At 38.1% G+C, this 13,243-nt stretch overlaps 1 protein-coding gene across 1 annotated transcript in view; it reads right to left on the reverse strand.

The window, feature by feature from the left end:
- Positions 1-7,060: 7,060 nt before the first annotated feature.
- The window catches only part of GABRR3 (gamma-aminobutyric acid type A receptor rho3 subunit), a 45,592-nt gene continuing 39,409 nt past the window's right edge, over positions 7,061-13,243 (reverse strand). The window contains exon 9 of the mRNA NM_001192519.2: positions 7,061-7,363. Coding sequence (NP_001179448.2) covers positions 7,061-7,363 — 303 coding nt within the window. The remainder of the gene's footprint in view (positions 7,364-13,243) is intronic.

The raw sequence follows: 13,243 nt of genomic DNA on the forward strand, positions 1-13,243 counted from the left end.
CCATTCTGCTGGTACCTCCAAGTTCCAATTGTTTCACATAAAACTATGGTTCAACAATGTGATAAATGGTAACCAAGTGGAACTCACTGGAAATTTCCCATCAGTAAAATCACTGCATAAAAGGGGTAAATGATAAAGTCATAAGAGTAATTTGAAATGGGTTATTTGAGTCAAGATGGCATATTGTATTGATTGCTTAGTGACTGTCATGTAATTTAATTGCTTTGATTACCCAAAAACACATCATTTTTTGTTCAAATGAGCAATAGTTATCTGATTGCATCAATCTAGACCAGGATATTATCCAAAATAATCAAAGATAATTAACTCTACATTCAAATCAAATCTTTTCCCAAGATATATCGGACTTTAAAGAGTTCATTTTATGGGTCAATCACATTTTTAGCTTCCACCTTGGCCTTTCCTTTGTTTTATTTTTCTCTCCTACATCAAATCCATATTATCTTTACAGGTCATATTAAATTATTAGGGCTTGTTTTCACAAAGTCTTCTCTTTTCTACCTGAATTGCATATTTATTTAAAAGGTGTTTATCATGATCCAAGCAAGCCTCCTTTCACCTTGATTCAGCATTTAATTTAAATATGGCCTCATTCAAGATACATCTAATTAACAAAACATATTTTAAGTTATTTTGGGGTGGTATGATAGCTCTAAAAATGTATTTAATGAGTGGTGTTAATAACACTTCTTTATTAAATTGCAAAATGCGTGAAACACCTGCATTAATGCTCTCGGAAGAAGCGAAGAAATCAATGTGGATGCGAGAACTTCTTTCTTCAGATGCCTTCTTGGCATCAAGCTAGTCTTCTTGGTGCTATTAGAACATATACGCCACTTTTAAAGGACACAGTCTTGCATGTCAATCTCAGAACGCCTTATTAGTTCACACTAGGTTTAAAAATTGTTGCTAATGACATTATAACTCCATCTACTTTTGACTGCCTAAGGCAAGAAGTGATCAGCTAAGTAGCACAATTTTGTAGGAAGCCTTTGAAGCACTCTTGTACAAATAAGTTTCTACATTGATCCTAGGTTTAAAAGTAATAGCTCATCCTTCAAAAGACCTGATAATAAAACACAGTCCCATTTTTTTCCCTAAAACAAATTAAGTAGCGATATATTGAAAGGAAAACTGGCAATTTTTTGCCAGTGACTGTGAAATCTGTCATCACTTTTGGCCCCATCATTGACCAAAAGCATTACGATTAAGCAGGGGATTGAAGAACACCTGATGATGCTATACTTTTTCTGAAGTTCCTGTGTTCTCGCAAAGTGTAGCAAAAGTTGAAACCTACGCCCACCATTTTATTTTCTGAGACATGGCCACCTTGCTTTCATACATTCTGAGTTAACCCCCACCATTCCCTTTCCTCAGTGGATATGACTCTCTTGTTTCTCTCTTGTTTATAGCTCTCTTTGGGTTTCTCAGTCCCCTTCCTTTTCTTTGAGATGTTCCTAATTATGAACATCCTTCCTATTTCAATAGCCTAAAAAAAAAAATCTCCTTAATTATTCCATGCATTTTGTCTCTCATAACTTCTTTACAAGAGGAAAAAAATATTCAAGTTCTTTATCAAATCCAGGGAAGTCAAACTGCAATTGGAAAGTGATAGGACTTTGAGGAGATGGGAATACCAGACCATCGTAACCTGTCTCCTGAGAAACCTGTATGCAGGACAAGAAGCAACAGTTAGAACCGAACATGGAACAATGGACTGGTTCCAAATTGGGAAAGGAGTACATCAAGGCTTGTCACCCTGCTTGTTTAACTTATATGCAGAGTACATCATACAAAATGCTGGGCTGGATGACTCACAAGCGGGAATCAAGATTGCTGGGAGAAATACCAACAACCTCAGATATATATGCAGATCTGAGTGAAGAGGAAATAAAGAGCCTCTTGATGAAGGTGAAAGAGGAAAGTGAAAAAGCTGACTTAAAACTCAACATTTGAAAAACTAACATCATGGCATCCGGCCCCATCACTTCATGGCAAATAGATGGGGGAAAGTGGAAACAGTGTCAGATTTCATTTTCTTGGGCTCCAAAATCACTGCAGACAGTGATTGCAGTCATGAAATTAAAAGACACTTGATACTTTGAAGAAAAACTATGACAAACCTAGACAGCATTTTAAAAAGCAAAGACCACTTTTCCAACAAAGGTCCATGTGGTCAAAGCTATGGTTTTTCCAGTAGTCATGTATGGATGTGAGAGTTGGACCATGAAGAAGGCTGAGTGCCAAAGAACTGAAGAAGGCTGTGGTGCTGGAGAAGACTTGAGAATCCCTTGGACAGCAAGGATATCAAACCAATCAATTCTAAAGGAAATCAACTCTAAATATTCATTGGAAAGACTGATGCTGAAGCTGAAACTCCAATACTTTGGCCACCTGATGCAAAGAGCTATCTCACTGGAAAAGACCCTGATGCTGGGAAAGATGGAGGGCAAGAGAAGAGAGAAGGGGGCAACAGAGGATGAGATGGTTGGATGGCATCACTGACTTAATGGACATGAGTTTGAGCAAGCTCTGGGAGATAGGACAGGGAAGCCAGGCACACTCAGTTCAAAAGAGTTCGACACAGTTTAGCGAGTGAACAACAACAGGACTTTGAAATTAGGCAGGACTTTACAGTTTGATGTAGTGTTTTAAAACAATGTTTACAAGGAGAGAGTGGGTGGCTCCATCACAAGTGAGGTAGTTGGGAATGTAACTGACTGTTTTGCCTAAGTTCCTGCCAGGAAATAACAGGAGCACCAGGTATAGAATTTTAGTTGAAATAGCAATTTCCTTACTACCTCCTTATCTTGCTTCTTTGAGGATGTTACTTAATCTCATTGAAATTTTGACCTTCAGCATAAAATGGAATTAGATATAATTATTTTCCTCATTAATCTTCATGTAAAAAAGGTACACGTGCATTTACCTGTGTGTTTATGTGTGTGATTTGAACAGGCTTATGAGTGGCACAAAACAAAACGAGAAACCTCATTCATGAAAACTCACCCGCTTGCAAGGATTAAGACAATATACCATAAACTATGATTTTGAAGCAAGTCATAGGCAACTATTTGTAATCTCCATTGTTTTCCTACTTACAAATATGGTTTGTGGCAGCAATAAAATCATGGAAGGAAGCCAGATTCCTACAAATTGGACTGCTTTAATATAAGTATTTTATACAATACTGAAACTTCTTTTATATACAGGGAATGCCAAGGGATATATATTAATATATGAGGGCTCTACTTTGGGGTGAAAAATGAACTAAAAATAAAAAGTTCCTTCAGTGACAGTAATCTATACCCGAGAGCTTCCAGATAGATAGGTGAGCCTGACATGGCAGATTCTAATAGCAAACAGGGATTCTACAAAGAGAATAAATGCTGAAACTTGGATATGGCTAGAAACTTCATTTGTTTCTAAAATAACGTCACATAAATATTTTTTATGTTGCTAATTGCAACCCATTATAATAGCATACAGTGGAAAATAAAGCAAATGTCCCATAGGAGATGGGTTAAGTAAACAGTGGTACACTCATTCAGTGAATTGTTCTGTGCGTATAAAGATTAGTTTGGCCGGCAGGAGGTGGGGGTGGGGGAGGGGGGAGAATGGCATAGCTGTCAATGATAAGAATCAAACAAATTGAAAAAAATATTGCTTATAATCCAAGGAAGAAAACCTAGCTAAAAACAGCACAGTTTAGACACATTTTCAAACAGAATGTATGTTTAATAAGTCAGGGAGTATCCCTCTTCAGTTACCGTATCCCCAACAGTGTTTGGTATGAGGTAAGTGAGTGAAAGTCCCCAGTCGTGTCCAACTCTTTGCAACCCCATGGACTATACAGTCCATGGAATTCTCCACGCCACAATACTGGAGTGGGTAGCCTTTCTCTTCTCCAAGGGATCTTCCCAACCCAGGGATTGAGCCCAGGTCTCCCGTGTTGCAGGTGGATTCTTTACCAGCTGAGTCACAAGGTAAGCCCATGACATAAGGGTTCACATTAATAAATGAAAATACATACAAAATATTTTGTTAGAAATATATAATGTTATGCATAGAAAAAAATCTAAGAATATTCATTAAAATGAAAACTGTTTAAGTGGATTTTGTTTGCTGATTGGTGTTTTTAATTTTTATAATAAAATTGTGTTTCTTTTGTAATCAGAAAAAAAAAAAAACCAATAAAGTTAAAATATATCTGCTTATAGGTTTTTTAGCACAATCCTTATAAAATAGCCTGTTTCTATATTTAGTCAGTTTATAGAGCTGGCTGGCTTTTTCTTAAGCTTGGAAAGCAACTTATTTTCTGAAATCCTCCTATTTTATCCAAGCTTATCCCTCAGCGAACAATCACACACAGTCTGCTTCAGACTGTAATCAGTAAATGAAGTGAAAATCACAATGAGGTAAGCATTATATGCTCTCTGCCACTCACAGATTTCCCAGGTAAGTGTGACTTCATTCTTCATGAAATAAGAACCAAACCCAGAAACCTTGTTGCTCCCCAGCAGAAATGAAACTTACAGAAACAGCTCCGTCCTTGCTGTTATCAAGAAGTCACTGACCTGAAAAGAAAATTGAGCTAAAATCCTAGCAGCTTACTCTGAATGCTCTAATAATTCTCTTGAGCAGCAAATGTATTTTAGACATTTATTACTGAAAAATAAAATGTCTGTGTTTCTAGACATTAACAAAAGTTACGTTTGGTTGGCCAACAATTGTTCATTAATGGTCCTCAAGAGGAATGTCGAGTGTAAGTGTAGTGTGATAGAGACTCATTTTTCTAGTCTAGATTGCCAAATGTATTCAATGATGCATTTGACTTTAAATTGTGAAATGAATATGCCCAAGGGAAGCATTAGATGTCCTGAATGTTACAGTTCAAATAGAAGAAAGGAGGCAATATTTGAAAAACCAGAGAGTCAGAAGAAGGGAACTGTGTAGATCTGCTTTGTTCATTTGTAGATTTGTCTCTCTTTTTTTTTTTTTTTTGGCATCAATTATATACAGAGTATATCAGAAGCAGAAATGTTAATCCAACTATAGTATTTTGCTTAAATAATAGCTACAAATTCTCAAAGATCCACTTAGGATATTAATCTGTTTTACATTTTGAAAATATAATCCTAGAAAATATTATCCCTTTTAAGTCACGCTTAAAAACTATTTAATAAATAGTTTTAAATTTTATTCATTGTCTATCTCCAATCAAATAAAGTTTTAAAATAAATTAAGTTAGCTCAACTTTGGACAGTTTCCTAGAAAAATATAATCCCTAGAAAGTTTTGAAAGAATTGGAGAGTTTTATTAAGAAAATAGAATGAAATATCCCCAAATTAGCCTGCCCATGAGGGAAATCATAATAGAGAAAGAATTTGCCTTTTGCACCGAAGAGGAAAATAAGTTTCTGGAACATTATGTCATTAACGATAGAGAATCAAAACCAATGTTATTGGTAAACAAGTAGGACGTTATTTGTCTCTTCACCTGGCATGAAATAATTCAAATAATTTTAGCTCACTTTATGGTAAAAAATAAATGGCAAGACACCTGAAAGTAATACACTATTTATTTCCCTTAATTCAATCCCAGAAATCAAAATAGGATGAGAAATATTTCATACTTCCTATCAAGAGCTTATCTCTAAATGGAATCTTTTTCACAAATACTTAACACGAAAACATGCACACTGTCAATCTACAAAATGAATGCTGAACATTGGAGTTTTTTTCTACTTACCAAACATTTATTTAATACCCACCCGACCCTATTTACTTAGTTCCACCAAAGTTACTAAAGATTGCTATGGGATACATACATTTCATTCAGTGTTTTCCACTCAACCCCATGTCTGGAAGTATCTTTGTTTATAAATTAAGAGCCCACATCCCATTGTGGATGTTCTTTTCCTTCTTTTGGCATGCCTTTTGCAGAACCTCGGAAGCACAGTACATATAGCTCTACTTTAACATCCATTGCACTTATTATTGACTATAGCTGCCATTTCACTGTTCCTACTATGCTGTGCACTGACTGATGGCAGGAATGTCAGTTTGTATTCATTCTTTTAGTATATCTAACACCTAATAAAGTACCCAGTACATGTAGGAGGTCAATAAACATTTGGTAAACAAAGGCAACTAATTAAATACCTCCAAAAAGGTATGAAAGCTACAAGATGCTATTATTGAAAATTAATGTATAATAGCAACTTAGTATTAGGATGGGAAGACTGACGTTTAGATTTTTTTATCCTGCTTGGTGTCAATAATGCACGAAACAATAGTAAAATAGGATAAAAGACTTGATTGGAGACGGAAGAAGGAAGCTCTTCAAGAGGATCTCAGCTGTGTGAGAGTCCATGGTGCCACCTTGATGCTAATATTCTTCCTCAGAAGCATCCAATGCTGTCAGGGAATCTGACAGCTGGCTAGCACTAAGGAACAGAGTTGCCCTGAATAATTGGCACTGAAAAGTTTTTACTGAAAGTGAAAAGTCAGTCGTGTCCGACTCTTTGCGACCCCATGGACTGTAGCTTACCATGCTCCTCTGTCCATGGGATTCTCCAAGCAAGAGTACTGGAGTGGGTTGCCATTTCCTTCTCCAGAGGATCTTCCTGACCCAGGGATTGAACCTGGATCTCCCTCATTGTAGGCAGATGCTTTACCATCTGAGCCACCATGGGCATAGGCAAGCTTAATTTTTCACTCAAATGCAGATAATTTACATTTAGAAAGCAAGGAGAGTCCAGATAAAGTAGGTACAAAGCCCTTCCCTATGGAAATTGGTTTTCCATATTATGCATGCTTGTGACCCTTACTGATAGAGCCAAATTCTCCTAAGACCTTAAAGTCTTTCCTTGAGGTAAATCAGTCAACTTTCACATTTTCTTTAGGACAGGATAGGTGATTGGCTGACTCCAGTTTAGTCTGGTACCATCCAACTTATAGTTAAGAGTTGGTGGTTTTCGTTGTTGTTTTTAACATAATCTGACTCCAAACACATTTTATCAATTGGGATTTCCTCTTCAAACATAAATACTCCAGTAGAACAAATTAAACATAATGTACACAGTGGGAAATAAAATCCTTGAATAGGTGTCAATGACATGGTTGTTCTCCAGAATGATTCTACCAACCTGCCCTCCTAGGGATTTTCTCCTCTGTATCCGAGGTGAATCTGCACTGAGACTGCCTATGCATCTGCCTTGCAAGGCGTCCTCTTCTGAGTGTAGAGAAAAGGAAGTCTGGTCCATGTCAGTCTTACAGTCATGATAACAACCATCAAAGGCCATGGCTTGAGTTGCCTCAATACTGTACATTCTAGAAATCTAACAAAAAGACTTTGTTAGTAAGTCATGAATATGGTTTTAGGAGAAGGAATTACAGTCAAATTCTAAACAATCAGATTTTTAAAACAGTTTTAATAAATAATAAGAATGCTTATTTTAAAGAGTAAAAGTCTAGTTTTGCTTCTGGTGTGTGATTAAAACTCACCATCATAAATGGAAAACATCGTCTTAGACATCCATTTTTAATATGGATTTAAGGAGCGAGTATTATACAAATATTTGAGCATTATACAAATAAATGTACCACAACTATAATTGAAAATGTTTTCTAATTTAGTCCTGGCCTGTTAGACTGTACCACTCAATGTTTGTTTCCCCAAGAGGGACATTGTTTCAGGTGTTCCTTTCTGTTTCTGAGTGGTGTGAATTGTTTGCTCTAAGTTTGTGAATTGAAATGGAATATGATGTATCAACTAAATGGACTTGTTTTTCAATGTAGTTTTCCTTTTTAGAAAAAAACAGAGCAGTATGCTTAATCAGTGTTTTTTTTTTTTTTTTTTTGTCCCAAAACAGAATAATAGCATCTGGTGATGCTTTCCGAGAAAACAAAATCTCTTCTTGATCTATAGGGAGGTTTAAAAATGAACAATATACACTGGCTACTGTTGGATGAAAGTACTCAGAATTCAAATCGGAGGCTGCAGAGTAAATTCTACCAAAACATGTATTTTGTTTGTACTGACTCAAAAGCCTAATGTTTTACTGAATTCAAAACGCAAAGGGACAATTTTGTGCAGTCAGTAAACTAACCAGCAAACCATATTAGAGTTATGTTGTCCCTTTTTGTTTTAGTCCCGGAAACTTTCCATAGGAAGATGAAAATGGGTAAAATAAACATGAAATAGCATCAAGATTGAATTACTAACCAATAGCCAATAATAACATTAATAATATGTTCAACTCTGGATCAGAGGATAGAATAACTGTGTATAGTCCCCTTGGTGGTTTTGCTAGCCACCCAGAACACTGCTGAGTTGTCTCACTGAACATCCACACTTTTATCTTAATAAAAATGTCACTGTGGTGCTATGCTCAGTTGTGTCCAACTCTCTGTGACCCCATGGACTGTAGCTGCCAGGCTCCTCTGTCCATGGAATTCTTCAGGCAAAAATACTGGAGTGGGTTGTCATTTCCTACTCCAGGGGATCTTCCCAACCCAGGGGTCAAACATGGGTCTCCTGTTTGCAGACGGTTTCTTTACTGTTTAAGTCACCAGGGAAGTCCCCAAAATGTCATTAGCATGTTAAGAAAAGATATACTCTTCTTTGAAAAACAAGGGTACCATTTTCTTTCTCCATTATGATAATTTAGATCTCTAAAACTGATTAAGTCTTACAGTGCACAATTTACCAGCAGGCTGCTAATTTCCACAAGTAGGTAAGTTGGCTGTTTCAACAGAAATAGCTTTTGAACTGGTCTTTTCTTTTTTTCTCTCCAGCTTGCAAATAAGCACATAACTAAGGCATATTATATCTAAAATGTAGTTTTGACGGTCTTAGACTGAATTCTAAGTCCTAGAATTAGGAAAACATTTGGGTGAAGGAATAAGAAATAAAATATTAATAGTTTCCTTTCTCCTTTCTGGGCAAAGGTCAACACCAGGGACAAATTTTCCATGGCCCTTGCTGTTCTCCCAGCTCTTGGTGTCTGGGGGCTGGGGTGGGGGTGGTTGGGACAGGTGTGCGGTGGTGGTGATGGGTGGTGGTGGTAGGAAATGACCTGTGCTTGGTGCCAGTGGTGGTTTAGTTACTAAGTTGTGTCTGAACTTGCAACCCCAGGACGGTAGCCCACCAGGCTCCTCTGTCTATGAGATTTCCCAGGCAAGAATACTGGAGTTGGTTGCCATTTCCTTCTTCAGGGGATCTTCCTGAACCAGGGATGGAACCCACATCTCCTGCATTGCAGGCAGATTCTTTCATGGTTTCACAGGGAGGAGCTCTGTAGCCTAACATTCCTGGTCTTTCCCATCATCCGAGGGCTTTGGAGGAGGGAACTAGCACGTGTGGCTTAGCCCCTTTGGAGTTACTTTGGATCTGCATTGGTGTCCAGGTTTGTTCTCTGAAATGAGGTAAACTGTCCTTACAGAGAAATCCTGAAGCATCAAAATTTTCCCCTGACCAAGGAGAGTAAGTACATTGAATACAGGGATGAAATATTAGTGGGACCCCCCTGGCTCACAGATCTAAGGCACTTTCTCCAAACTACTTTACCAGTAACAAAGATAAGATCATCACATCCATCTGTCTGGCTGCTGCATCTCTCTCTCCCTCAAACTGGTTTCCCAACTCAGGTACAGAGAGAAGAGGTATCATCGATTAACCCCCAAACCTTCAGATACATGTTTCTTCCTTGTGTCTCACCAGAGCATCCCAGCCCTTTAAAGATCTCTTTAAAGATCTCAAACAGCCTGTTCCCAAAACTGCTACTCCTTCAGAGCGTATGCTCTGGGCGCTAGTCACAATAAGAATGTAACATTTGTGTAGCGCTATATAGTTTGCAAAAATTTCAGATGCATTTATTATAACATTTGATCTTCACAACAAGGTAATAGAGAAGAAATTCCACCGTTTTGCAAATACAGAATGAGACAGTCTGGGATACTGAGCTAGGTTGTTAGGTTTGGCATCACTTTTGACTCCAAATCTGTGCTCTTTCCTTTGTCCCACAAACATATGAAGGGCAAGTAGGACTCTTTTTTGAGAAAATTGCAACTTTGAAGGAGGCTTAGAAGGGTGGTTTCCAGAGGTTGGGTGGGGGGAGGGGAAATGGGGAGTTGTGTAATGGGTACAGAGTTTCAGTTTTGCAAGGTGAACACTTTCTGGGTTGTATTGGAGAAGGCAATGGCAACCCACTCCAGTACTCTTGCCTGGAGAATCCCAACAGTGTAAATATTCTTAATACCACCAAACTGTACACTTAAAAACAATTAAGATGGCAAGTTCTATGTTATGTGCATTTTACTACAATTAAAAAATGTCTTTTACATGGAAGCAACCTAGATGTCCATCAGCAGATGAATGGATAAGAAAGCTGTGGTACATATACACAATGGAGTATTACTCAGCCATTAAAAAGAATACATTTGAATCAGTTCTAATGAGGTGGATGAAACTGGAGCCTATTATACAGAGTGAAGTAAGCCAGAAGGAAAAACACCAATACAGTATACTAACGCATATATATGGAATTTAGAAAGATGGTAACGATAACCCTGTATACGAGACAGCAAAAGAGACACTGATGTATAGAACAGTCTTATGGACTCTGTGGGAGAGGGAGAGGGTGGGAAGATTTGGGAGAATGGCATTAGTTTTTAGAATTTTTTAAATATAAAAATAAAAAAACAAAAAAAAAAATGTCTTTTAAAGTGAATGTGGCTGGGCTAAGTTGCTTCAGTCGTGTCCGACTGTGCAACCCCATAGACGGCAGCCCACCAGCCTCCCCCGTCCCTGGGATTCTCCAGGCAAGAACACTGGAGTGGCTTGCCATTTCCTTCTCCAATGCATGAAAGTGAAAAGTGAAAGTGAAGTCGATCAGTCATGTCCGACTCTTAGTGACCCCACGGACTGCAGCCCACCAGGCTCCTCCGTCCATGGGATTTTCCAGGCAAGAGTACTGGAGTGGGGTTTAAAGTGAATAATGCTTATTAACTCAAAAGAATCTCTTCTGTGGTACACAGAAGATTGTGTACAATTGATCAAGTGAAAAAAATTCAGTGATCACAGATGTTTTGGTGGGAGTGGCTAGCGGTACAGGTGGGAAGACGAAGATGTAGGTTTTGGGGAGTCAAAGGACTAGATACAGGTGGCCAAAATCACTATAGTGCCTCTTTCTTCAGTTAACCACTACCCACATAAAGACAAAACAAAATAAAAAAAGAACAAAATTCTTTTCCTCATCACTGTTTTCTCTTTCACTTCACATCTTACCTAATCATTGCTGTTCACAGTGTGCTGTGGATCAGTGGAGTCTGGGCCATCTTAGAAATGCAGACTCTTAGCTCCCACCCAGACCTACTGGGTGAGAATCTTAACAAATCCCAGGTGAGGTGCGCATTCTGATCACTGCATGCTTGTCTAAAAGCTCCTGATTTTCTCACACCTGCATAGCAGTCACTGTGTATGTGACAGAGACACGTACTTCCATGCTGTCGACAAAAGGAACTAAAGAATCTCTGATGAAGCAAAATCAGCTTCCATTACAGCTTTGACTCAAAGGATATGAAATTTAAAAAATGAAGTAGCATTAGGTGATCTGAATTGTGATTGCAGATCTGTTAGCTGTGGATCTTTAGGCAAATCACTTCACTTCACTAAAACTCTTCTGTTTCAGTTTAGAAATAGAGATAATAACCACTCTGAGGCCTACATCGTGGAGCCAATATGAGGGTTCAGTTCAAGAAGAGGATATAAAAATGTTCTTTTTAAAAAGGATTAAATACTCTCACTAGAAGCATAAAAAATATTAAATAATGTTTTGGTATGTATAAATACTCACTTAAGAATTTCTTCTTAAACCAGTGTGAATGTATCACATTAAAATTATTGCATTATATATATACATACATATGAAAATATATATATACACTGTATATATATACACACACACACACACTTTGACCATATACAATACTGATGCAAAGAACCAACTCATTGGAAAACACCCTGATGCTGGAAAAGATTGAAAAAGGAGAAGAGGACAGCAGAGGATAAGATGGTTGTATAGCATCATTGACTCAATGGACATGAACTTGGGCAAACTCTGGAAGATGGTGAAGGACAGGGAGGTCTGGAGTGCTGCAGTCCATGGGCTTGCAAAGAGTTGGATATGACTTAGCAACTGAACAACAGCAATACATATATATGTGTATCAAATTAATTTGCATGTGTGTATGTATGTATACACACATATTAATTAGATCTGCCAGGTTTCTGAAGTAAAACAGCATGTTTTACTTCAATTGGTGCCCCAACCCTTTGTGAACGGAGCAGGTAGAGATCAATCAATCCAGGTTGATAAAGCAATGTCATAAGAAATATGTGACAACACTTAGGACCCAGAAGGCACCTTGTTCCCTGTATATGGTGAAAAGAAGAACCTTCCTTTATGCTCTACCACTCACCTGAGTGACAAGAAAAATAAATAAATCCTAGCTCTTGGTGGAGATCTATTATTTACTGGTTGAGAGCACAGCCTTTGGAGTTGGAAAGCTCCAGAAGCATATCTTGATTCCTCTAAAGCTGTGTGACCTTGGTAAAGTTACTCCCCAACTGCTCCTACTTCACCTCTGTAAAATGAAGGTGATAAAGTACTGTCCTCTTCAGGTTACAGTGAGAATTAAGTAATATAATATGTTGGGTGGTTAGCACAAAGCCAACAGACAAGAAACACTCATTAAACGTTAGCTATCATCATCCTTGGGCTTCCCTAGTGGCTCAGATGGTAAAGAATCTGCCTGCAGTGCAGGAGACCCAGTTTAATCGCTGGGTCAGAAAGATCTCCTGGAGAAGGGAAAGGCTATCCATTCCGGCATTCTTGCCAGGAGAATTCCATGGATAGAGGAGCCTGGCAGTTCATGGGATCACAGAGAGTTGGACAGGTTTGAGTGACTAACACACACATACACACACACACCATCAGCATCATTCATCTACATGAAAGGATATGATTTGTACATCAACCCCTTCTTTTCCAGGGTTAAAGTCAGTAGAGGGGAGCACATTGTGAGAAATTCCTCATACAGAAAACCTCCTGGCAAAACTTTCTTTTGCAATGCTAAGGAAACCAGCCAGTGCAGAGCAGAAAGGGTAAAGTTCAAGATTATTTGTCATAAACTTGCATTTTGCCAAGTTACACAAA

This window comes from Bos taurus, chromosome 1 (genome assembly GCF_002263795.3).
Source record: "Bos taurus isolate L1 Dominette 01449 registration number 42190680 breed Hereford chromosome 1, ARS-UCD2.0, whole genome shotgun sequence".
NCBI lineage: Eukaryota > Metazoa > Chordata > Mammalia > Artiodactyla > Bovidae > Bos > Bos taurus.